Source organism: Sus scrofa, chromosome 12 (genome assembly GCF_000003025.6).
Source record: "Sus scrofa isolate TJ Tabasco breed Duroc chromosome 12, Sscrofa11.1, whole genome shotgun sequence".
Lineage (NCBI taxonomy): Eukaryota > Metazoa > Chordata > Mammalia > Artiodactyla > Suidae > Sus > Sus scrofa.
The window spans coordinates 17,633,981-17,657,507 of record NC_010454.4 but is presented as its reverse complement, the minus strand read 5'-3'; the positions used below and the strand labels follow the sequence as shown (position 1 = coordinate 17,657,507).

At 55.6% G+C, this 23,527-nt stretch overlaps 1 protein-coding gene across 3 annotated transcripts in view; it reads left to right on the top strand.

Moving 5' to 3' along the window:
* The window catches only part of WNT3 (Wnt family member 3), a 53,907-nt gene that overhangs the window by 23,690 nt on the left and 6,690 nt on the right, over positions 1-23,527 (top strand). For 2 of the 3 annotated variants that reach the window (XM_013980865.2, XM_021066825.1), the window contains exons 2-4: positions 17,973-18,214; positions 21,827-22,092; positions 22,741-23,228. In XM_013980865.2, coding sequence (XP_013836319.2) covers positions 17,973-18,214; positions 21,827-22,092; positions 22,741-23,220 — 988 coding nt within the window. In that variant the 3' untranslated portion in view covers positions 23,221-23,228. Of the gene's footprint in view, positions 1-9,060; positions 9,187-17,972; positions 18,215-21,826; positions 22,093-22,740; positions 23,229-23,527 lie in introns of all 3 variants that reach the window. The other variant, XM_021066826.1, reaches the window with a different exon arrangement.

Genomic DNA, 23,527 nt, shown 5'->3' with positions numbered 1-23,527 from the left:
AATATGTTTTTGCTTTAAATGTTTGCTGTGTGTGTGTATGTGATTTTATCTTTTCTGCCCAAAATATGTTTCCCCTGGAAGAAATTCCTGTCCACTTTTTTTAACAAATGGGACTAGAACACAGGATTGAAAAATAGAAATTCTTGGAGTTCCCGTCATGGCACAAGGGAAACGAATCTGACTAGGAAACTCGAGGTTGCAGGTTCGATCCCTGGCCTCTCTCAGTGGGTTAAGGATCCAGGTGTTGCCGTGAGCTGTGGTGTAGTCCCAGATGCAGCTTGGATCCTCCGTTGCTGTGGCTGTGGTGTAGGCCTGCAGCTACAGCTCTGATTCGACCCCTAGCCCTGGAACTTCTGTATGCTGCGTGGCAGCCCTAAAAAGAGGAAAAAAAGAAAAGAAAAATATAGAAATTCTTTGTGGCACCTGGTCTAGTTTTGACAGTGGTGTATGCAGTGAGTGGATGTGAGGGGGTGGGAAGTGAGGACAGACCCACAGGAGGTGGGCTCCACTGTGGACATGTGGAGAGAAAAGCATTTCCAGTGGAAGATGTGTGGAGAACTTGAAATCCTAGACAAATGCAAAGTAGCTGTGGGCAAGCACCGAGAAGGATGGGGAAGAAAGCAAGAGAAAGGCCTTGGTACCTTGAACCCCAAGAGCATTTGGGGGCAGCCTGCATTTCTGCAGAGAGAATTTCCACTTAACTTACAAACATAAACCATCACCACCACCACTCCCCCACCCTCCCAACTGCAAGGCTAAGAAAAGTAAGTTGAGAGTTCCTTTCGTGGCTCAGCCGTTAACAAACCCGACTAGCATCCATGAGGGCACCGGTTCAACCCCTGGCCTCGCTCAGTGGGTCAAGGGTCTGGTGTTGCCGTGAGCTGTGGTGTAGGTCGCAGATGTGGCTCAGATCCCGCATTACTGTGGCCGTGGCGTAGGCCGGCAGCTACAGTTCTGATTCGACCCTTAACCATATGACTTGGGTATAGCCCTAAAAAGACCAAAAAAAAAAAAAAAAAAAAAAGACGAAAGGAAAAGTAAGTCGGAAATCAGGAAGAGGGGGAAATGGGGGCAGGAAGAACCAGGGGACACGAGATTGAAGGCTTGGGCAGGGGGTCACCAGATTAGGCTGTAGGAGGAAATGATTTCTTTTGAAATACACTTTCTATCTTGTCTTTTTCCAGTGCATGTTAACCTGTGTCTTGTAATGCACCTAAAATGTGAACACAGAGGTTGGCTGGCATGTGATTGCCACCTAAGTGTATGTGAATGGAGGGGCATGCCCAAACACTTTTACTGATGTGTTGCTGGATCAAAAAATTTTGCTTCCGTTGCCCTAAAGATGGAAATTTGTTGAGAAGCCCCAGGAGAGACCATTAGGGAGGATTAACTTCATGAGAGGAAGTGGACAAAACCATGGTTGTGAGTGATGGGCTGGTGCCCAGAGCCAGAGGAAGCCCCTGGGGATGGACGGCAGAGGGCTGAGGAGGCCCAGCTGTGCGCTGCCCCCCACCCCACCCCCTGACCATGGGCAGGTTCTGAGCCTTGTCTGTGACAGAGGACAGTGTCTCTCCATCTTGCCACATCTTATAATGGAAGAGGGGAGGCTACCACAAAGAGGAGGGGGCACCCAGACCAATTAAATCGGGCGGGGGGGGGATATGGTCCCAGCATCAGTAGTTTTATGCTCCCCTGGGGCCATTTGACAGCCAGGGTTGAGAACCAGCGACCCACCCTTCTGAGTACCAGAACGTTTAGAGGGCCCGTGTGGGTCTGCAGGTGGACCTGAATACGGCTCCTAATAGGTGCTGAGTAGATGGTTTGCAAAACCCAGGCGCCTGTGGCTAGAAGGCGCTTGAGAAGAAAGGACAAGGGGAGTGAATGCAGTGAGCCTGCAGAGGAATTGGTGGCAGGACTCCGGGACTGATGAGTTTGGAGGGGCGCGAAGGAAGATGTTGAGGCTCGCTCAGGCTGCCTCGCCTGCGGATGGGGATGGGGCTGGGCCTGGGAGGGAGGGGCAGCCACTGCTTTGAACTTGTGTGGAGCCTCGCTAAACAGAGCAGGGGAGGGGGGAGTCCAGGTGCCTGGCAGGGCTGTTTACACCTGCGCGTGCTCAGCGCCTTGGGGGACGGGGTGCAAGGAAGAGCTCCGGGGAGTGCGGTGGAAATACCCGCTGTGAAAGGCGGGAGCAGACAGCGCCCTGCAGTTGCCTTGCCCTGCGATTGCCTTGCTGATGCTGATTGCCTGGCTGCCCTCCACCCCAGCTCTTGCTCCCTCCCTCTGCCGGTGCCAGCCCTGTACAGGTTGTGTCCAGAAGTCCCCAGGGTTGGTTGGAGTTTTATGTTCCTTCTGAGCTGTGTTCGGGAAGTTGTTAATCAGGAAAACAGAAAAAAAAAAAAAAAAAAAAATTCAAGGCACACGCATATGCACACCTCCTAGTTCAACTGTTTTTCCTTTTGCCATAATTGCTCCCCCTGCCCTCTCTTTGCTCCCTCCCTGCCCCAGCAGTGTTTGGTTTGCCAAATCATTTTATTTATTTTTATTTTTTATTTTTTTTGTCTTTTTGCCATTTCTTGGGCCGCTCCTGCGGCATATGGAGGTTCCCAGGCTAGGGGTCCAATCGGAGCTGTAGCTGCCAGCCTACGCCAGAGCCACAGCAACGCAGGATCCGAGCCGAGCCGTGTCTGCGACCTACACCACAGCTCGCTCACGGCAATGCTGGATCGTTAACCCACTGAGCAAGGGCAGGGATCGAACCTGCAACCTCATGGTTCCTAGTCAGATTCGTTAACCACTGCGCCACGACGGGAACTCCTGCCAAATCATTTTAAAGTAATTCACAGTCTTCATGACTCTTCACCCTTGCATTTCCAAATGTAATGATGACCCCTATGACAACATACCGTTATCACACTTAACAAAATTATTAATGATTCCTAACCATTCAGATTTCCCCAGTCATCTTCAAATGCCTCCATGGCTAGGATTTTCAAACCAGGCTCCGATTATTTGATTATTATGTCTTCTAAGTTTATTTATTGGCTGCACCTGTGGCATATGGAGGTTCCTGGGCCAGGGATCGAATCCAAGCCACAGCTGCAGCAATGCTGGGTCCTTAACCCACTGCACTGGGCCAGGGATTGAGCCTGTACCACCACAGAGAACACTAGATCTTAATCCACTGTGCCATAGTGGGAACTCCTCATAAGTTTGTTTTAATCTAAAAATCTCTGCCCTTCTTCCCCCAACACACACACACACACACACACACACACACACACACACACACACACACACACACACTTTTAAAGCGTCCTTGGCCTTTTGGAGAATTCAGGCCTGTAGCCTTGTTAACTTGTCTAATTGCTTCTCTGTAGTGTCATTTGGTTTGTTCCTCTATCCCTCATGCTTCCTGACAGCTGGAAGTTACTTCTAAAGGCTTGCAGAGATTCAGGATAAACATCATCTTTGGCCAGAGAACTTTCTAGGGTTTGCTGGGTATTTCCTATTGCATCATCTCATACTGTGCTGTTGTCACGCTCTGGGGGAGGTTTTTAATGATCTAGTTTCATGGACTCCTCCCCAGAGAGTCTGATTCAGCAGGGCTGGCTTTGGAGCCCAGCTGTCTGTATTTTTCAGAACCACGCCAAGTGATCTGAATGCTGAAGTACCATGGCCTGCATCCCCGAATAGCGGCCAGCTGGTAAAAGCATGTTCTTGGTCCTCCGAAAGCCATGGTGTAAGGGAGTGGGTGGGATGGTCGAGGCTGGGGAAGTCCTTGGGGCCCAGCCCTCACCCGGGCAGGGAATCAGTGCTCTCGGGGGGTGAGTGGGGTGGCTGGGCATCCCAGCCCCAGTCGGGAAAGAGCATGGGCTACCTGGGGACAACTCCCAGGCTCAGCTGGAAGTTTGTGCGACACCAGGGGGGCCCCACGCACCTCTTTGTGCTCCCAGTGCTTAGCACAGGGCTCGGTCTACCGTAAATGTTTGTTGACTTGAAGGCGCACAGGGCTTTCAGAAGAGCCCTAGGGAACCACAGTAAGGGTGAACCCCAGCCCAGCTCTGCTTTCCGTGTTCCCTCCTGGGCTTCTTCCTAAGATTCATATCAAGGATTTCCAGACTGTGGAACCAGCAGCTGTGTGATAAGGCCCAGAAAACCAGTGGGGCCATCACCTGCCCTCAGCTTGTCCTGCTGGCAGCCTGTGGGCTCTGGGGGAGGTGAGGAGAAGGTTGGGGTAGTCAGAGGGAGCTGCTCAGGGTGGCATGGGGAGCAGGTGTGCTGGGCCTGAGGGTGAACCAGGCACTCTGCCCAGCACACAAAGATGAGAGAAATGATTCCCTCTCTCAACAAACTCAGTCTCAGTGGAGAAACAGGTAGTCACTGGACAAGCCAATGGATGTGTTTCCAGTTCCCCCTAAGGTATGCGTGTGTAAGAGCTGGGAAATACCCAGAGAGAACAGTTTAAACTGGACACAGTAAGAGGGGGTTTCAAAATGGACCTTGATGGATGAATAGGAGCCCAAAGCGAGTAAGAGGACTGGGCAGGCTGTGTCTTGACTTTTATCAGAACTGGCTTGAAAGGTAAAGCACTTTAGGAACCCAGAAAAATCCTAGCCTGGGAATCAGCAGACTCAGTTTCTCAGAACAAGCAACCTAACCCTGAAGGGCCTTCGTTTTTCCGTCTATAAAATGGGAAACTAACCCCTGCCTTATATAACTTAGGGGCTGGAGGGGTTGGGAGGGGGAGAAGTGTTATAAAACTAAAATGAGGTAAAGATGCAAACATGGCTTAGGAAAAATTGACATTAGAATTCTGATTGGTGGAGTGGGAGGTGAAGAGAAATGGCAGAGATCCAGGTGTAAAAGATGCCCGAGCTGGAAGGTCACCTCTTTGAAAATGCATCCCTGCTTTTTTCAGTGTCCCTGCCCTCAGCCCTCCCACTCCTCGTGACAGCCACCCTCACGGGATTTCTCAGACTCTGCCACTGACTGTGCTCACCTGTGGGAGTGTCTGTCCATCACTAGAGTGGGCGCCTCCGAGGGGTGTGGAGGCTGTGTTTACACACACCAGGCATGGGACACGTGTACTGAACGAAGCCCTAGCCCTTGAAGTGGAGCCTTGGAGAAGGAACTGTGTGGTGAAAGGGAGACAGGGCTCTGGGGGTCACAAGGCCTGGGCGGTACTCCCTGTGCTGCCTCCAACCATGGAGGTGCCCTGGGCAAGTCCTGTTGCTTCCCTGGGCTTCAGCGGGAGCTGGACTAGATAATGCCCAGGGGCCCACGGACTAGGACATAGGGACCTGATGCTGTGATGGAATAACGAATGCCTGTGGCCGTTCACAGAATGCCTCTAAAGCCTTTCTAGGGCTTCCATACCCCATCCCCACCCTGCCTCCTCCAGCTAGCAAGAGACCAGCAGGGGAACCTCCTCAGGCTGACACTTTCATTCCCCAGGCTTTTATTTTAAGCATCTACCTGGTACCCAGCGAACATCCCAGAGACACGGTCCCACTGTGATTCCTAGAACGCTCAGCATCTCTCGAGTTGATAAGATTCTTGGAGGGAACACATTGACAGGAGCCTTGTGAATCTGAAGCCAGGCCCCAGTTGCCTCATCTGTGAAACAGAGCGTAACAGCCCTCTGTGTGTCTGGAAGCAGCCGCTGGGCCTGAAGGGTCAGGACTGAACGAGTGTGACATGGTCTGGTCTTACCTGTGAGCTCCGAACTGCTCAGCAAAGCAAGTGCCCCTGGGAGCATCCCCCCACCCCCACCCCCATCACCTGGAAACATCTGTCCACTTGGGGTCTTGCTGCCCCTTAGGGGACCCTTTGTTTGGGGGCCTGAGGTGTGAGGACTTGGGCCTGGTTCCCTTTCACTTCTCTCTGGACACCCACCTGGGCTCAGGCCTGGTCTTCCTGGCCTAATACCTGCCTGAAGGAAGATGCCCAGGGCTCACCTGTGTCCTCTCAGTGCCAAGGGAGGACACAGCCCTGGGGACCCAAGCTGGAGCTGCTGACAGGCCAGAGAGGCAGGAAACCCCTCTCTCCCTCCCTTCCCCCGCCTCCCCCCCCTCCTCCCGCCCCAACTTCTTGAAAGCCTCTTGTCTCCCCTGCTTGCTTCCTCCCAGTTCTCTTCTCCTCCCCAGGTCTGACCATCCTGCTCTGGGCCCCACTCACTCCCAATTTGGCTGAAGGGGACAATCCTTGTCTCCCACCCCCCTCCCCTTCTCCACTCTGATCACTTTCCTATGAATTGAGGGGGGGGAAAAAACCCCTCATGCTCACAACACAACAAAAAACAGGTTTAAACATTTTACAGGTTTCAACATTTTTCAGGCCGCCTTGTCACATCTTATCAGATCAGCCAGGAGCCTCAGGCCAGGCGCTCAGGGAGCTGCTTTGGAGAACAGAAGCTGTAACATTCCAGCCAGGCCGCCCCGCCCTCCGCCCTCCCCTCCCGCTCCCCCCTCCCCTCCCGCTTCTCCCACGGGGCTCCCAGGTGAGCGTGGCCCGCGCCTCGGCCCTCCCTCTCCCTGGCTACTCCACAAGCCCCTTGCTTTGAGTGGCCCCTCACAGCCGTCTCTCCCTCCCGCAGCTGCCCAGAGCTGTGGCCCCTCTCGGCTCTCAGATGCCCACCTGGTCTTGCAAGGTGATTTCTGAAACTGGGGAGCAGAGGGCAGTTGTCAGAGCCACTCACAGAATGTAGAAGTGGCCACGGCCGGTGGGGCCCTGAGTTGTGTTGGAGGGTTTAGGGAGGGAGAGGAGGATAGAGAGACGCCCCCCACCCCCCAAATGGACTCCCATGGTTAGTCCTCAGGGGCTGCTGCCAATGAGAGGGATACTTTTTACTTGGGTTCCATTTTTGGGGGGATGTGTGGGTTTTGTCACCCATGGCAGTGAGGACCGCTGGCATGAAATACCTACTTTCCCTCCCAACATTCACAGCAGGGCCCCATCTTGTTCCTGCCATGCTCATGGGGACCTTGGTCACACAGGACAGGGTGGCAGATCCAGGAAGAGCCGACCAAAGCCCAGGTTTTAGCAGAGACAATCCGAGGGAGGGGCCAAGACCTTGGATCCCAGGGCGAGAGTGATCCCAGCGTGAGCACGGAGAGGGCCCCCTTACGCCCACCAGAGGATGCCTCCTCAGACTGAAGGTTTAGGATGCTAGCAGAGCGCCGGCCCCGGGAGGAGGTGGGGCTGGAAGTGGAAGAGGGAAAGAGCCGAGAAAGGAAGGGCGTGGTGGCTCACCCTGTTGGCTGTGCACCTCCACTGGGACCTGATCAGGAATATCGGAAAGCAAGACAGACCTGGGCGAGCCGTGCCAGTGGTGGCTGAGCTAGGCCTAACCAATCTGTCTCCTGCAGGGTGTCGGGAAAGCCCTCCTCTTGGCCTGAAGTCTTGCCCCCCTTATGTGAGGTCCCCACCCCCATCCTCCTGCCCCCCCTTCCCTTTGCACATGGCATCTAATGCCCACACCACGAGGCTCCTCACTTGTCTCAGGCTTTTCCCCAGTGACCCCTGGGGGAAGAGCTCACGTATCATTCATCTTTTAGGTGGGGACAGATCCCCAAAAGTTGGATCCTTTTTCTTGGGATCCAGCTCTGCACCTCCAGCATTGTCTGGACCTGGGTGCCTGCAGGTCTCACCACCCCACAGGTTTCCTCTTTTTTTTCAAAACTGCTTCCTTTTTTTTTTTTTTTTTTTTTTTTTTTTGTCTTTTTGTGTTTTCCAGGGCCACACCTGTGGCATATAGAGGTTCCCAGGCTAGGGGTCAAATCAGAGCTGTAGCCGCCGGCCTAAGCCACAGCTCACAGCAGCACCAGGTCCCCAACCCACTGAGTGAGGCCAGGGATCAAACCCACAACCTCATGGTTCCCGGTTGGATTTGTTAACCACTGCGCCACAACAGGAACTCCCCAAACTGCTTCTCTTAATGTTCCCTTTCTTGGTTGACAGGATCTCCATCTTTCTGATCATTCCAGCTTAAAACCTCTGTCATCCTTTCCTCCTTGCTGTTGTTTCCATGTGACCCATCCTTACCCCCTCCTTCCCCTCTGCTTCTAAGGCCACCATCCTGAGATTCACAGCCACAGGCCCTGCTAACCTGCTTGGGAAGTGCCTGGGCCCCTGCTGCAAATAGACTGACCTCAGACCTGCGAACCGAACCGTGTCTCTGGGGGGTGGTTGTAATGCCTGAAGACAGGTCTGAGGCTCTTCCTTAGCATAAACTGTCACCCCAGCCTCCTGACTCCTTTCCCAGCTTTCCAGCTCTAGTGCCCACCCCTCGACCCCATTCTGCAGATTAATATTCCAAAGCCCGGTTCAGGAACCTTCAATGGCTGCACAGGTTGCCAGAGTAAAGCTTGGCACTCAGGGCCCCCTTCCCCTCCTCTGCTCCTTTATAAGGCTCCAGCTGCGGTGGACCTGCTGCTCTTCCCTCTCCCACCTCTTGCTCGGGGCTATTTCCCGCCACCCCAGCCCCCCAAGGGAGCCCCAGCCATCCTTTATAGCTCGGCCTCTCCTCCATCGTGCCTCCTGGGTCACCACTGTCTGGGACTTGTTCACCTTTCTCTCACCACGTGCTCCCTGGCATGGTGGTTACGTGGGTGGTAAGCCTCAGGTGCCTGGGGACCCTCGGTCTTGTTCATGGCATGCACAGCACTCAGACCTAGTGGGTGATGAAAAAATGCTTGTTGGTCTGTAAATGACAGATGCCTCCTGGTCCAGGAGCCCTGTAGGTGTGGCTCAGTTCGTCGCCATGTTTCCAGTGCTTGGCATTCTGCCCAGTTCAGTCATCATTTAAATGTGTGTTGAGTGAATAGGTGGGGAATGAATTTGTTTACCAAGGGAAGACACTTCCATATACTCCACATGTTTATTGCCCTCATGGGACCCCAGGCTGGGACTGAATAAAGATGGGAAATCCTGCAGGAGCCCCCCCCTCCGCAGGCTCACAAGCTCTTGCAGTTGCTTCTTCACTGATTCCTCTGTGGACTCTGGGTTCAAACTCAGTGCGAACCCCTTCCATCCTCACCCTCCCCTTCCTCTGATAAACAGGGGTGGCCCCTTAGCCCTGCTGGAGACATCCGAGAACCAGATGACCCATCCATGCCTACTGAGTGAATGAAGTGGCTGCTGATGGGAAAGGTCCAGGGAGATCTTGATGGAAGGGCGTCCGCCGGGGTATGTAGGCCCACTCTGTGGCCCACAGGACCACGTGAGCCTTTCGGACTCGGAGCACCTCCCTCCCCTTGGCTTGCACTGAGATGGGTTCAGGGTTGGGAGGGCATAGAGCTGTGCTCAGTACCCGTGGAGCGCACATGCTCTGGGGAGGATGAGCAGATAGGTGAAGAAAAGCAGTAGCTTGTGAAGCTCGCCCTGGGTTCCTCCTTTCACTTTCTCACAGACTGCCTGCCAGAGCATTGGGGTGAGGTGCCCTTGCCACTTGGGTTTAAGCTCTTTGGAAGTTCCAGGAGTTGGGTGCTTCAGGGCCCACCAGCCCCTGCCTCTGCTCTGCCTCATTGGGCACATGTGCCCCTGAACTTGTCAGGTTTCCTTCATGATGTCCTCCAGGCCTGAGTGGCCTCTTAAACTAAATAGGTAGTGGCCTTGCGTTTCAAGGTCAATGCTTGGATCGTTACTTTCTGCCCATTTTTAAGACTTTCTTTCCCCTTCTGGAAGTTTCCATGTTCCAGAAGTTTTCTGGTTCCCTCTGGACCCAGGAGCAGGAAGGACATCTGTCTAGTCCTGTCCAGGAGCCAGTACTGGGCTATTGCAGGGTTTCCAAAACATGATGGTTGCTTTGGAGGAGAGAGGCACGTGACCACCAAGGGGGTGGTTCGGACTCCTCCCTTTTCCATCTCCCTCCTTCCTTCTTCCCAGAACCCAGTTTAAGAGACACTGGTCCTTTGGGTCAGACTCTTAAGATGCCCAGTCTGGAGCTATCAGAGCTGGTTGGTCCTCACCAGGGAAGCAGGGGAGGACAGGGGGACCGTGACTCAAAGAAAGGCATGCCTGGAGGAGTTTTGGCCACAGAGCTTACCCTGAGACTGGAGCTTTGTCCTTGGGCTGCACCCTTGGATCCACCTTCCACGGCCCCATCCTGTGCGACTTGGGAAAATAACAAACCTCTCCAGACCTCAGTCTCCCCATTAGAGACGGAAGGATAGAGCTCTCATAGTGCCTTCGGCAGAGAGGCCATAGGTGCAGCTGGCAGGAAGAGGCTTGAGAAGCGGGCCTCTAGGACCTTGCCTCTTTTCTTCCCCCCAACTTATCCATTTTTAATAAGTGTATAGTTCAGTGGCATCAAGTAGATTTGCAGTGTTGTCCAGCCATCACCACTGTTTGCAGAACTTTTCATCCTTCCAAACAGAAACTATACTCATTAAGCTATAACTTCCCCTCCTGGCCCCTTACTACCTCTAATCTACTTTCCATCACTATGAATTTTATTTTATTTTTTGGTCTTTTTGCCATTTTCTTGGGCCGCTCCCATGGCATATGGAAGTTCCCAGGCTAGGGGTCTAATTGGAGCTGTAGCGCCGGCCTGCACCAGAGCCACAGCAACGCGGGATCCAAGCCGCGTCTGTGACCTACACCACAGCTCACGGCAATGCTGGATCGTTAACCTACTGAGCGAGGCCAGGGATCGAACCCGCAACCTCATGGTTCCTAGTCGGATTCGTGAACCACTGAGCCACAACGGGAACTCCCGTCACTATGAATTTGCTTATTCTTGGTACCTCATGTAAGTAGAGTTATACTAGATCTGTCTTTCTGTGTCTGGCTTATTTCACTTAGCATAATGTTGTCAAGGTGCAGCCATGTTGTAGCATGTATCAGAGCATTATTCCTTTTGTGGCTGAGTAATATTTCCTTGTATGGATTCACCACGTTTTGTTATCCATCCATCTGCTCGTGGACATCGGGTTGTTTCCACCTTTTGGCTATTTGGGATGGTGCTGCGGTGAACATCGGTGTACAAGTATCTGGTTGAGTCTCTGCTTTCTGTTTTCTTGGGTCTGTATCTACAGTGGGGTTGCTGGGTCGTGATGATGAGTCTGTGATTAGCTTTTTGAAGAACAGTCCCTCTGTTAATTTGTCGTATGTATGGGGGGGTGTATATTTGGAAAAAAAAAATAGCTAACAGAAGTTCCCGTGTGGGAGTTCCCATTGTGGCTCAGTGAGTTAAGAACCTGGCATGGTCTCTGTGAGGATGTGGGTTGGATCCCTGGCCTCCCTCAGTGGGTTAAGGATCTGGCATTGCTGGAAGCTACAGGGTAAGTCACAGATGCAGCTTGGGTCTGGTGTTGCTGTGGCTGTGGTCTGGACCTTGGGTGAAGCTCTGATTCAACCCCTAGCCTAGGAGCTTCCCTATGCCACACTTGCAGCCATAAAAAGAAAAGTTCCCATGTGGCACAGTAGATTAGGGATCTGGGGTTGCTGCAGCTGTGGTACAGGTTGCAGCTGTACTGAGGGTTTGATTCCTGGCCCAGCGAACTTCCATATGCCACAGGTGAGGCCAAAAAAACCCCATTCTATCCCTGCTCTGTGCTCATCATGCAGGCCCACCTCCAGCCCTCTGGAGACAGAAGGTGCCACAGGTAGAAGTGAATAGCTTGGTGGAGGTGGGAGTCTGATGAGACTGCAGAGCATTTAGGCCTTGCCTGTTTGGAGAGGGCATTTCATCCTGAGAGGTCAACAGCAAGGCCTCGTGAGCAGCCTGCTGCTTATTGGCACCTGCCGCCCATCAGTCTGGCTGGCTGTGTCTGTCCTCAGCTCAGCTGGGTGGTGGGTGGTTGGGGTGGAGGATGAGCTGTCCTTAGGGGAGGGTGGCAGGGCCCTTGGGCCAGGCAGGGCCAGGAGCTGGGTATAAATAGCGCCTGCCCAGCTGGGAAGACCTGGCAGTGCCCCCCGCCCTCCCCCTCACCAGCTGCTGGTGCCAGGCGGGTCCCTACCTCCCTTGGGAGCCTAGTTATTGTCTCAGGTCCTAAACGTAGGAACTTCCTCAGCGGAACTGAGGAGTCTTGTCCTGTGTGTAGGTGGAACCTCCGGATGCCTGGAGGCCTGGGGAGTGGGGCTGTAAGATGGGGGGCATCAGCCTGGCCCTTCAGGGAAGGAGTTGTTCTCTCATTCCTTCGCTAGAGAATCAGCAAGGACATGTCATAGCCTTGCCCTTTGTTAAGCCATGTGTGTGTGTGTGTGTGTGTGTGTGTGTGTGTGTGTGTGTGTAGGGAACTCACACTAGGACAGCCAGATGGAATTAGAAAACAAGTCAGCTCAGCCCTTTGAGATAAGGTTTGAATATGGTAGAGGAAAAACCAGGGGAGAAGTCTGGGAGCCCACAAAAGTCTTCAGAATGCAGGCGACTGGGTATCAGAGGTCGAAGGAGGATAAGATGTTTACCAGGGGCTTGGGCAGTGGAAAGGCCCCCTGAGAGAGGGCCCGGCCTGTGCAGAAGCCTGGAGATGTGAAACAGCCAGGCTGCTAGTCATCTAGCAGGCTGAACAAATCTACTCAAGGCCACTCACGCTTTGGTACAAAGAATTAAGGAGAATGAGGCTTTCTGTGTGACCTCCTCCAGGGGAACTTGCACTTCAGTAATGGGGACAAGGAGCTGTGAGTCAAGGTAACGCATCTGTGGTGGTGGAATTTCTGACAAGAGCATGTGTGGCTGGGGGCTCAGGGTCAGGGTGGCAGGGCATGTTTAGGGAGGGCAGCCATCCTGGAGAAATCAACCCATGGCCACGGCCTCATTAGCCCCGATACCAGCCCGTAGACCTAAACCCGCCTCCCCAGAGGCCCTTGCTGATTCTCATCAGGATGTCTGAATCTGAGCCCAAACCCTCCAATGGAACATCCTGGAAATGTCCCTCTGCCTTTGGCTTCCCTTTAACACTTGGCCAGGTCACAAATGTCTGTGGATTGAGCTGCCAGGGAAGGGGCCAGCTTTGCCCTGATCCAGGGCATCCTTTCCAGTGATGGATGGGAAGGGGCTCTGGAAATTCTGATGTGTTTCGTCAAGTCAGGGATGGGAGGGCTGAGGAATGAGGCTGATGACCTGGCAGAAAGTCTGGGGACAGCCCCAAGATAGGCGGTAACCACCACGACCACCATGACTTGCGGGCTTCCTATGTTCTGGGAGCTTTGTATCCTTTATCCCTCCCATCATGTTTTTTATTTTTATTTTTTGCTTTTTAGGGCCGCTCCTGCGGCATATAGAGGTTCCCAGGCTAGGGGTTGAATCGGAGCTACAGCTGCCAGCCTACACCACAGCTACAGCAACGCCAGATCAGAGCCAAGCCTGCCACCTACAACACAGCTCATGGCAATGCCGGATCCTTAACGCACTGAGCGATTAAACCTGCAACCTCATGGTTCCTAGTCAGATTGGTTTCCGCTGCACCACAATGGAAACTCCTCATATGTGTTTTATAGATGAAGAAACAGGCATGAGAGGTGAAGTAAACTACTCGAGATCAGCAGCTTGGAAACAGCAGAGCTGGATTTGAACGCAGGCAGCCTGGCTCCTGGGTGCTCCCCAAGTCCAGGGTTGGACCTGGACATCAGGAGGAGGCAGGGCTTGGTGGGAGGAGGAAAAAGAACTAACTCATCATCTCTGAGGCTGGGGCTTCTTGGAGGACATCACTTCTGGAGTCAGACAAAACCTATGGTTTGACTCTGGCTTGGCTGCTTCCTTGTGTAAGTTGCCCAGTACCTCTGCCTCAGTTTCCTTGTCTGTGAGGCATAACAGCACTCACCTCCCAGAGCCGTCATTCAGGATTAAATGACACGATGTCTGTGGAGTGCCAAGTAAACGGTTGTGCTAAGTAAGTGCTAAGTAAACGGTTGTCATCATTGCTAAGTGCTGGATGTGACTGCAGAGGAAAGAAGCAATCTGCTGGGTCAGAGGAGAGGTTGCAGCCGTCCAGGAGGAAGGATTCAACCATCGAGGGCTTGGTGCCCGTCAGGGGAGAGCAGGGGAGCATGGCATCTCCCTGTTGGGAGCAGCTCTGGCCTTCGCAGGCAGCCGAGCCCTGCCAGCCAATGCCAAGACCTTGGGCATTCTGCTGGGCTGGGCAGGCCCGCCTGGGACCCCCTGGGGTGGGGGGATTGCTGAAATCAGTGAGCAGGGAGCCCCTGGGAGGGCTGGGACAAGCTGTGGCCTCACTGAGTGGAAATGAAGAGGCAGTGGCTCTCTGGTTCTCTTGATCCAGCTGTCAAGCCACTTCTCACTGTGGGCCTCTGCTTTTTCATCTGTATAATGGGTTTTGTGCCCTCTAAAGGCACCTCTTGTAGGCTCGTCTGGTCCAGCTTAGCTTGAGGGTGCCCAGGCCTGCGGAGGTGTGGACAGGTGTCAGGCAAAAGCTGGGAGAAGGTGAAGAAGGAGGGGAGGAGTAGGGGTGGGAGAGGGGGGTAAAGGAAGGGTCCTTGAGTGCCCCTCAGGCCCTACTTCCATTCCTCTGGGCAGAGGGAGGCTGGAGCTTTGGGGCCCTGGCGTGGTTGGTGAGCAGACCAGTCAATGGAGGACAACATGGAACAGGGCCCCCTGGTGCCAGAGGTGACGGTGAGACAGGTCTGCCCCGTTAGAGTTTGCAGTGGGGCCAGGAGGCCAGGCCGAAGGAGAGCGTGGGCACTGCAGTCTGCACCTCTGGGGCCACGTGGACAGAGGCATCTGCGGTGGGGAGACCGGAGGGCTCTAGCCAAAGCGGAGGGACACTGCGACTGGGCACTGGTGGCTAGGTCTCCCCCTATTGCTCTGGGATAGTCAGGGAACAGGCCAGGGTTTGAGAAAGAGGCAAAGACTCACCATATTCCTTTAGAGGGGGCCTCATGGCCTCACACTCAGGGCCAAACCCAGGTGGGGCCCTGGGGTGGCAGCGTCCTCCATCGGGCCCCGGCTCTCCTCCCCAGCTGTCTGCATAGGGGGCTTTGGGTCTCACACGGCAGAGGAGGGAGCGGGATGGGCCTGGCCCCTTTCCAAGGGGCCTCGCTCCCCAGCGCTCCTCTCAGGACGGCCGGGTGCTGAGTCGTCTGCATGGAGCCCTGGCTCAGGCTGCCCTCCGCAGGGCAGGGCAGTGCAGGGCTGCAGGTGCTGGGTAAGAGCATGTGGAGAGGCTGCCTGGGCTGGGAGGGGAGGCTCAGCTCTGACACTGCGCAGACCTGGGCAGTTCCCTTTACTCCCTGGTCTCAGTTTCCTTTTCTGTGAAATGGGATGATGACAGTGATGCTGAAGTTCCCACTTGACAGTCTTGCTCTGAGGTTTCCATAAGGGAAGAGACATGAACTCTCAGAAGTGGCCCAGCCCATCGCAAAAGAGAGGTATTTGCTGATCATTATCATCATGATGATAACCACTTTATACCTCTAAGCAGGGCTGCAGGTTGCCCTTCTTTCTCTTCAAAAGGGCTCAGTGCTCAGGATCTGGAAATGTCTCATAAATGTTACCATCCCAACTCCTAGACCTGGTTCCCTAGTGGGAAGATGAGGGCCCTGCAAAGGCCCTGTCAGATGCCGTGTGTGTCGTGGTGTCCACTGGGGGCCTCTGGGCTGCTCCGTCACTTAGGCGTGATTTCAGTGTTGAAGCCCAGGGTGCAGACTAGTCAGGCCTGCAGTCACTCCTACCCCTTAGGACCCAGACAGGCACTGCCCAGAAGACAGAGTGCTGGAGTTCCTGCTGTGGCGCACCAGGATCGGTGGTGTCTCTGCAGCACCAGGGCAGGTTCGATCCCTGGCCAGGCACCCTGGGTTAAGGGTCTGGCATTGCTACTCTGACCCCTGGCCTGGGAATTCCATGTGCCATGGAGCAGCCCGGGGCAGCGGGGGTGGGGGATGGGGGTGTGGTACGTAGTTTGCCTCATGTGTTCCGGAGTCCGATGACCAGGTTCCAATGAGCAGCTCCTTAGTAGCTCTGTGGTCTGAGCTGGTCACTCAACCTATAAGGCTTATCCATGAGAAATGGGGCTGCTTTAACCGACCCTTCTAGGTCATAGGGCTGTTATAAGGATTAAATGAAGTAAACCCAAAGAAGAGGCTCAGCCCGGTGTGGGGCACAGAGGAATTCAGGAATTGGCCATTCGCAGGGGGAAGTCAGGCCTGCAGGTTGCCCTTCTTTCTCTTCAAAAGGGCTCAGTGCTCAGGATCTGGAAATGTCTCATAAATGTTACCATCCCAACTCCTAGACCTGGTTCCCTAGTGGGAAGATGAGGGCCCGCCTCTCCCTCTGACAACAGGGCCCAGAGACAGCCCCAGGTGGGGGCACCACGGCCCTCCACCGTGCCCGTCATCCACACATAGCAGATAGTTGGATCCTCCCTGTGTTTCATTCAAAAAACTTTTGTGTGCTTTTTTTCCCGTTGGCCCCTGAGGTCTTCTGGACCCTTTTTCCCAGAGCTTTTGTCATCACTTTGCATGGGGGACTTGGCGGACACCACTGTCAGCCCAGAGCCTTGGTCAGTGCCTTGGTCAGTGCCTTGGTCAGTGCAGTATAGAGAGAGAGGAGCTGGGCCCTGATGCCTCCCTCCTTCCAGTTCACTCTGGCCCTGATCACAGGGCTGATTGCAATTGGTCTTGAAGTCTACGGAGACTCACAGATCATTTTCTCAGCTTCTGTTGTAAAAATGTCAGTCCTGCTGTTCATGTCTGGGGGAGAGAATGGTTCTCTAGTATTTCTTTTTCTTTTTTTTTTTGCTTTTTAGGTCCTCTCCCGCGGCATATAGAGGTTCCCATACTAGGGGTCGAATTGGAGCTACAGCTGCTGGCCTACGACACAGCCACAGCAACATCAGATCCGAGCCTCGTTTGCGACCTACACCACAGCTCATGGCAACGCCGGATCCTTAACCCACTGAGGCCTGGGATCAAACCTGCATCCTCATGGATGGTAGTCAGGTTTGTTATGATTGAGCCACCATAGGAACTCCGGGTTTTCTAGTATTTTAAACACTTGCTCCTCCTCCTCTGGCTCCTATAAGATCTTTTCTCTGTTGACTCTTTTTTTTTTTTCTTCCTTTGCTGGAGCATGAAGCAGTTTGATGTGGGGTATCAGTTCCCAGGCCAGTGATTGAAAGCACCAGATCCTAACCACTAGACCACCAGGGAACTTAGTAAAACCTGAGAGGTTGATAGAATATTGATTGAAAAATTAGGGACAGAAGTGTGATGAGATTCAACCAAGCTCACATAGTGTTGTGTAGGGGAAGTACACTCCTCCTGACCCTGAGCTAAACTTTCTTAAAGCCAAGAAAGAGGGGAGAAAAGAGATGGCGCCCCAGAATTGTCTAGGGCTCTGCAGAGATGGTCAAGGAGGCCCTGGTGAACAAAGGAGAGAGGAACTGGAGAGACCCTGGGAGGCACCGGGCTGGCCAGGTATCATCCCAGGAAAGAGGCTGAGGGGCATTGCCTAGGTGACAGTGTGTGTATGCACATGGGTGTGAATGCATGCACACATGCATGTGCACACTCCCTGCTGGGACTGAGGCTTCTCTGCTTGCCGCTTTCTCTGAGATGTGATGGGGGTCAAGCCAGCTTCCGCCATCTTCCTCTCTGTAGACTTTGTTTCCTTCCAGTAGATCATCAGAAGTCTCCATGTGGCCCTAGAAACCTGAACTCCCAGCCTGACCCCTCCCCATCAGGGAAAGGGGCCCAGAGCCTGGGAGGGACTTGAACTGGGTCCCTAATACTCTCTTTCCATCCAGGGTTCTTTGCATAGTGTTGGGTCACCCCCAAGGGCTCCCATGAGAGGTTTCTGCTGGTCCCCATGCCCCTGCAAGCTGGGGCAGAGGGCTGACTGCCTGGATCAGAGCTCTGCCCTTCAAGAGACAATGTATACCCAAGGTCAAGGGCAACACATTCAGCTGCCAGGTTTCTCAGGGCTCATAGGTGCTCTGTGGCTCCACCTACCTCGAGTGCTTATGGGGAAGAAATGATGCTTTGTGCCTGCAGTGCCACTGCCCTCTGTCTCCCCACAGGTCCCTGGCCCTGGGCCAGCAGTACACATCCCTGGGCTCACAGCCTCTGCTCTGCGGCTCCATCCCAGGCCTGGTCCCCAAGCAACTGCGCTTCTGCCGAAATTACATTGAAATCATGCCCAGTGTGGCTGAAGGTGTGAAGTTGGGCATCCAGGAGTGCCAGCACCAGTTCCGGGGCCGCCGCTGGAACTGCACCACCATTGATGACAGCCTCGCCATCTTCGGGCCCGTTCTTGACAAAGGTACTGTCTCTGGACTGGGCAGGAGGTGGAAGAGGGGCTGAGTTGGGGGACAGCATCAGGATATGTAGTCACTCTTCCAGATCAGGGTGCCTCAGCCCTGAGCCCAGGTCCCCAGGGGGGAAGATGATGAAATGGGTCATGACCTGTGGCCTTTACAGGAAGTAGGCCATGTCACTCTGGGCCTGTGTCCTGACAGGCCGTCTCGTGGTTGCCACACCTTACCAGGTGCTGCTGGGGAATAGGGAGCCTTGGGATCCTGAAATCCTGGGGCAGGCTAGGAGGCTGCAACCAGCCTTCCCTTCTGCTGGCACAGTGGTGGCCCCAGGCTTTGATGTGGACTTTTGTGATATTTTTCCAGTGTTAAGTGCTCTACAAATCTAGCTTTGGGGTGGGGTGAGAACTTTGCTACCCCTAGGTCCTTCCCATACAGAAAATTCTGGAGCCGAGGGGGCTGTCTAGTGCCGGTAGTATTGCATTACCTCCAGGTGCTTTGGTGAGATGTTCCTGCTGGTTCCCATGCCTCTGCAAGCTGGATATGCCCATGGATTGTGGTGGGGCTAGAGGGCGTGCTGGCCAGATAATCTTGCAACATGGGAGTCTCACTGGCTGTCTCAAATGAATGGGATTCACATAACCTGACTTTGAATATGAAGGCACTAAGGAGAGAGGGATTGGGGGTGTGTGTGACTACTCCCAAGAAGTGGACTTTGGGGCTGGGGAGTTCTAGGCTGAAGAAGCACAACTCTTTGAGCAATTGCACTGTCTAGGAATATAATGATCTTAGCTGGCCTCCCAGGAGCTACTATTCGTTTTCTGCAGCAACTCAAACCCTCCTGGCCACCACCAGGGCTTTGGCACCCAAAGGCATGAGCTTGGTCCGCCCTCCTTTCAGAAGAGCTGCATTTACAGCTGGAAAGAAGATCTGAGAGCCAGCTGGACCTGGGGAAGGGTTGGCAGGGAGTGTGGAGGAAAGAGTTGGGGAAAGCCAACGCCCCATTTTTGCCTGCTGTCCCCCCTATCTGTGCCTCAGGTAGCCGCACCTACAGGCTATTGTCATGGGACAGTAGGGCAATTAGCAAATCAATGGATGATGATTCTGTTTACACTTCTATTGCCAAAGCTAATTATTCCCTGTTTACATAAAAGGTTTGGCCTCTAATTGGGGCCAAGTGGCGGGGTGGTTTGCATTTCAAACCTGATCTTGCCAGCTTGTCAGTCTCACCGCCTTCCGGTGCCCCACCTCTGGCCAGGTAGTGCTTAATCAAACAGCCTGGCGTCTAGACGCGCTCCCCAAAGCAAGACACCTGATTGCTCTGACCCGCCGGACGTTAGCCTGTGAATTCAAACAGGGTCTCCGAGCTTATTATCCTTTCACGTCTGTGTTTAATGTTTTAAATCACCGTTGTAGGTTCTACGACGTGCCTTCATCTCGAAATTGCAAGAGGGCAGTTTCGTGTTGGGGAAGGAGGGCGTCAGATGTCAGAGACACTGGGAATTTCAGGGAAGCTAATTGGTCTCTGGGAGGAAGGCCTGCCCGCTTGCCCCAGGGGCCAGGTGTGAACTCTGCTTTAGGCTCCCCCCTTGGCGAGTCCCGCACCCCCGCTGTGCGGGCCACCGGCGTAGACCTCTGCCCACGGCTGTGAGACCCCGGGTGGCAGGGAGGTGGTCTGTTCCGGGGCGCGTATCTTCAGCGGACCCCGGGGACCGACTCCCCAAGGGCTTAGCCGCCCGGAGCCTGGGCGCGGGGGGCACGGGGGTCGGCGGCCGGAAGGCGAGAGGCCGAGACGGCGGCGGGGTGCGGGCCGCTGGGGATCGCGGTCCCGGGCGGGGTGGGGGTGGGCGGCCCGGAGGGGCTTAGGCTGCTTGAAAGGGGCCCGAGCGCCGCCCCCCACCGCGCAGCCCGGCCCCGCGCCCGCTGCGGCCGCCGCGCCATTCACACGCCCTCTGGCCATTCGGCGCGGCGCGGGGGCGGGGGGCGCCGCTTCAATGGGGATTTCGCGGGCCGGCGCCGGGGCCGGGGGCGCGGCCCGGCCGCGGGAGCCGCCCGTTGCTACGCGGTGGCGGCCGGCCCGGCGGCCCGGGCCCGGCGGCCGCATTATGCGGGTAATGCGGTGTGACACCGCGCGAACAAAGGCGGATTGAGCGGCCCAGCGGGCCCCGCCGGACGGGGACCGGCACAGCGGGGCTGTCAGCGCCGCTCCCAGGCTAATCCCCGCCCCGCCCCCGCCGCCCCCGCGTCCCCGGGGCTGGGAACAGAGCGCGGCCGGGACCCGGGCGCCGCCGCCGCCGCCGCGAGAGGCCGCCGGCCAATCGGCCGGCCGGAAGTGAGGCCCTCGCCCTGGGCGACCCCTGCTCCCGGGCGCTCAGGGGTGGGGCCGCCCAGGCCGGGGTCGGAGCCGGGGCGCAGCGGCTCGGGCCTCGGCCGCCGCCCCCGTCGCAGTCAGGTCCAGAGCCCTGGCGGGGCCGCTCCCAGTCGCCTCCAGCCTGCCCGGGAAGGGGGTCGGACCCTCTGCCGGTGGTCCATGAGGGCCCTGGGGCCTCTAAAGAGGCGGCGGTGGCTACGAGGGGTTACCAGGCTGCCGGGCTGCCATCTCCCTGAGCGCCCAGGACCAGAGCCAGAGTCCAGGCAAGGAGGCAGCCAGGCCGGCAGCTCGGTGTTTGGCTACCTGCGCGGCCTTGGGCAGGTCACTTCCTGCTCTGGGTTCCTCACCCGTCAGGAGAGAGAGGTTGGTCTGTAGGTCTTTCAGGCCTTTGTCTCCCAGGTCATCAATGGCTATATCTGCAATACGGGCCTGCCTTTCTTCCTCATAGGGGTAAGAGGGTTAAATGGGATAAAGCTCACGAAGGGCAGAATCCGGTGTGGACCCAGCACTCCAAGGTGGTTATCATTATGAAGAGGTTGGGGGGACACCCTGAGAACCTTTTCCTTTGCTGGACCCTGGGGCGGAAGCAGTGGGGAGGTGCCTCCTGTCCCTCCATCCTCCCTCCAAAACCTTGGCTTTGTCTGGGTGGAGGACAGAATAAGAGGGAGGCTGAGACGCCTACTCGGGAAACTCTGGTGGCAGAGGGAAGTTGTACCAGTTTACAAAGAGGGTAACTGAGGCTCAGAAAAAGAGTCTGTCCAAGTGCTTCCAGGTGGGGAATGGGTGGGCTTGGGTAGGTGTAGGCTGAGGGATTCCTGGCCTCCCTCCTCAAAGACCAGGGAGGTCTTTGCGAGATCCTGAGGTCCCGAGAGATCAGGAGTGCTGGATTCTCCAGTTTGGGAAAGCAGAGGGCGGAGGGGCCTGGGGCCAGGACGACAGATCAGGGCCACCTCATCTCTGCAGCAACCTGCCCGAGCTGTCTTTCTACCCCTGTTTCTGACTGGCTGTGCTCTGCCAGCTGTTAAAGCCCTGGGTTAGTTGGTTAGTGGCTCTGAGCCTCAGTTTGCTCACCTGTAAAGTGGGGATACCCACTAGGGGCTGGGCCAGCCAAAGAGGGAAAGGTACCTCGGTTCCTTTCATTTCCCTCAGGGCTGACAAGCCCTTCTTCCCAGCTGGGGGAGAAGTCAAGGCATGGTGGCCCCGCTCTGGGACCTGGTCTGAGCAGTGCCTCCCCACGCCCTCCCCGCAGCCACCCGCGAATCGGCCTTCGTGCACGCCATCGCCTCTGCTGGTGTGGCCTTTGCTGTCACGCGATCCTGTGCGGAGGGCACCTCCACCATCTGTGGCTGTGATTCGCATCATAAGGGGCCGCCCGGCGAGGGCTGGAAGTGGGGCGGCTGCAGCGAGGATGCCGACTTCGGGGTGCTTGTGTCCCGGGAGTTCGCAGACGCACGTGAGAATAGGCCGGATGCGCGCTCGGCCATGAACAAGCACAACAACGAGGCTGGCCGCACGGTGAGCTGCGGCCGCCCTCATCCCAACCCTGCCCAAGACTCCTTCCCAGACCCTGTGCCTGCTCCACTCTGCCTCTGCCCATGGCCCTTGTGCTTTCCCGGTCCCCCCTCTCTTCCCCCGTCCTTCCTTCCTTCCTCTGTGGACTGTTCCCGGTCCCCACCTGCACCTCTGCCCTGGGGATGCATCCGTCCACGAGTGTGGCGGCCCCATGGATCGGGTGGCAGCCAGCCCATGCTGTGCACTTCAGCTGCCCATAGGGCTCTGAGACTCATGGGCCTGGCTTTGAGTGCAGCCTCCGTACCTTCCTATGGTGGTTAGACCTTGGGCGAGTCACTTAAAGCTCCCAGCCTCAGTTTCCCACCTGTTAGCTGGAAATAACAATCCTTATTTCCTGAGATGGGAAGCATGGGAGACACGGATGTAATTTCTGTCAGTCCCCACTGCCAGTTCTTGGGGTGAAGGGGAGGGAGACAACGGGCACCATTCTTCTGGTCCGAGCCTCAGCCCCCCTTTGGTTTTCACCCAGGCGTAGAGTAGGAATAGAGAAGGCTTCAGGGATGGAGGTGGGTGCAGGCAGCATTGGGAGGGCCTGGGCGTGCTCCCAGGTGGGGGTCAGTCTGGGGAACCAGCTGCGCCTCCTCTTCCCAGACCATCCTGGACCACATGCACCTCAAGTGCAAGTGCCATGGGCTGTCGGGCAGTTGCGAGGTCAAGACCTGCTGGTGGGCCCAGCCCGACTTCCGTGCCATCGGCGACTTCCTTAAGGACAAGTACGACAGTGCCTCGGAGATGGTGGTGGAGAAGCACCGTGAGTCCCGCGGCTGGGTGGAGACCCTCCGCGCCAAGTACGCGCTCTTCAAGCCACCCACCGAGAGGGACCTGGTCTACTACGAGAACTCCCCCAACTTTTGTGAGCCCAACCCGGAGACGGGCTCCTTTGGCACCAGGGACCGGACTTGCAATGTCACCTCCCACGGCATCGATGGCTGTGACCTGCTCTGCTGCGGCCGTGGCCACAACACAAGGACGGAGAAGCGGAAGGAGAAATGCCACTGCATCTTCCACTGGTGCTGCTACGTGAGCTGCCAGGAGTGTATCCGCATCTACGATGTGCACACCTGCAAGTAGGGAGCCAGGTAGGCCGGCTGGGCAGGGAGGTTAGGGGGCCTCGGTGCAGGGAACTGGGGTTGCTGCCTCCTTTTCTGGATGACCCTGTCTGTTTCGGAGTGAGCCAAGACACACACGTTTCCACAGCCGAGGTTGGTTGCCAGGATTTCCCAAGCTTCGGTGCGAATGGTCCTTGGGCTGTGGCTTGGTGGATTACACAAAGCACAGATGATAGTAACCAAGTGTGTGCACGCGAGGCTGCAAGCAGTTGTTTAAGTTCATGTGTAAGTTAGTAAATCATAGGCCAGGTCAGCTTTTCGCACGGCCA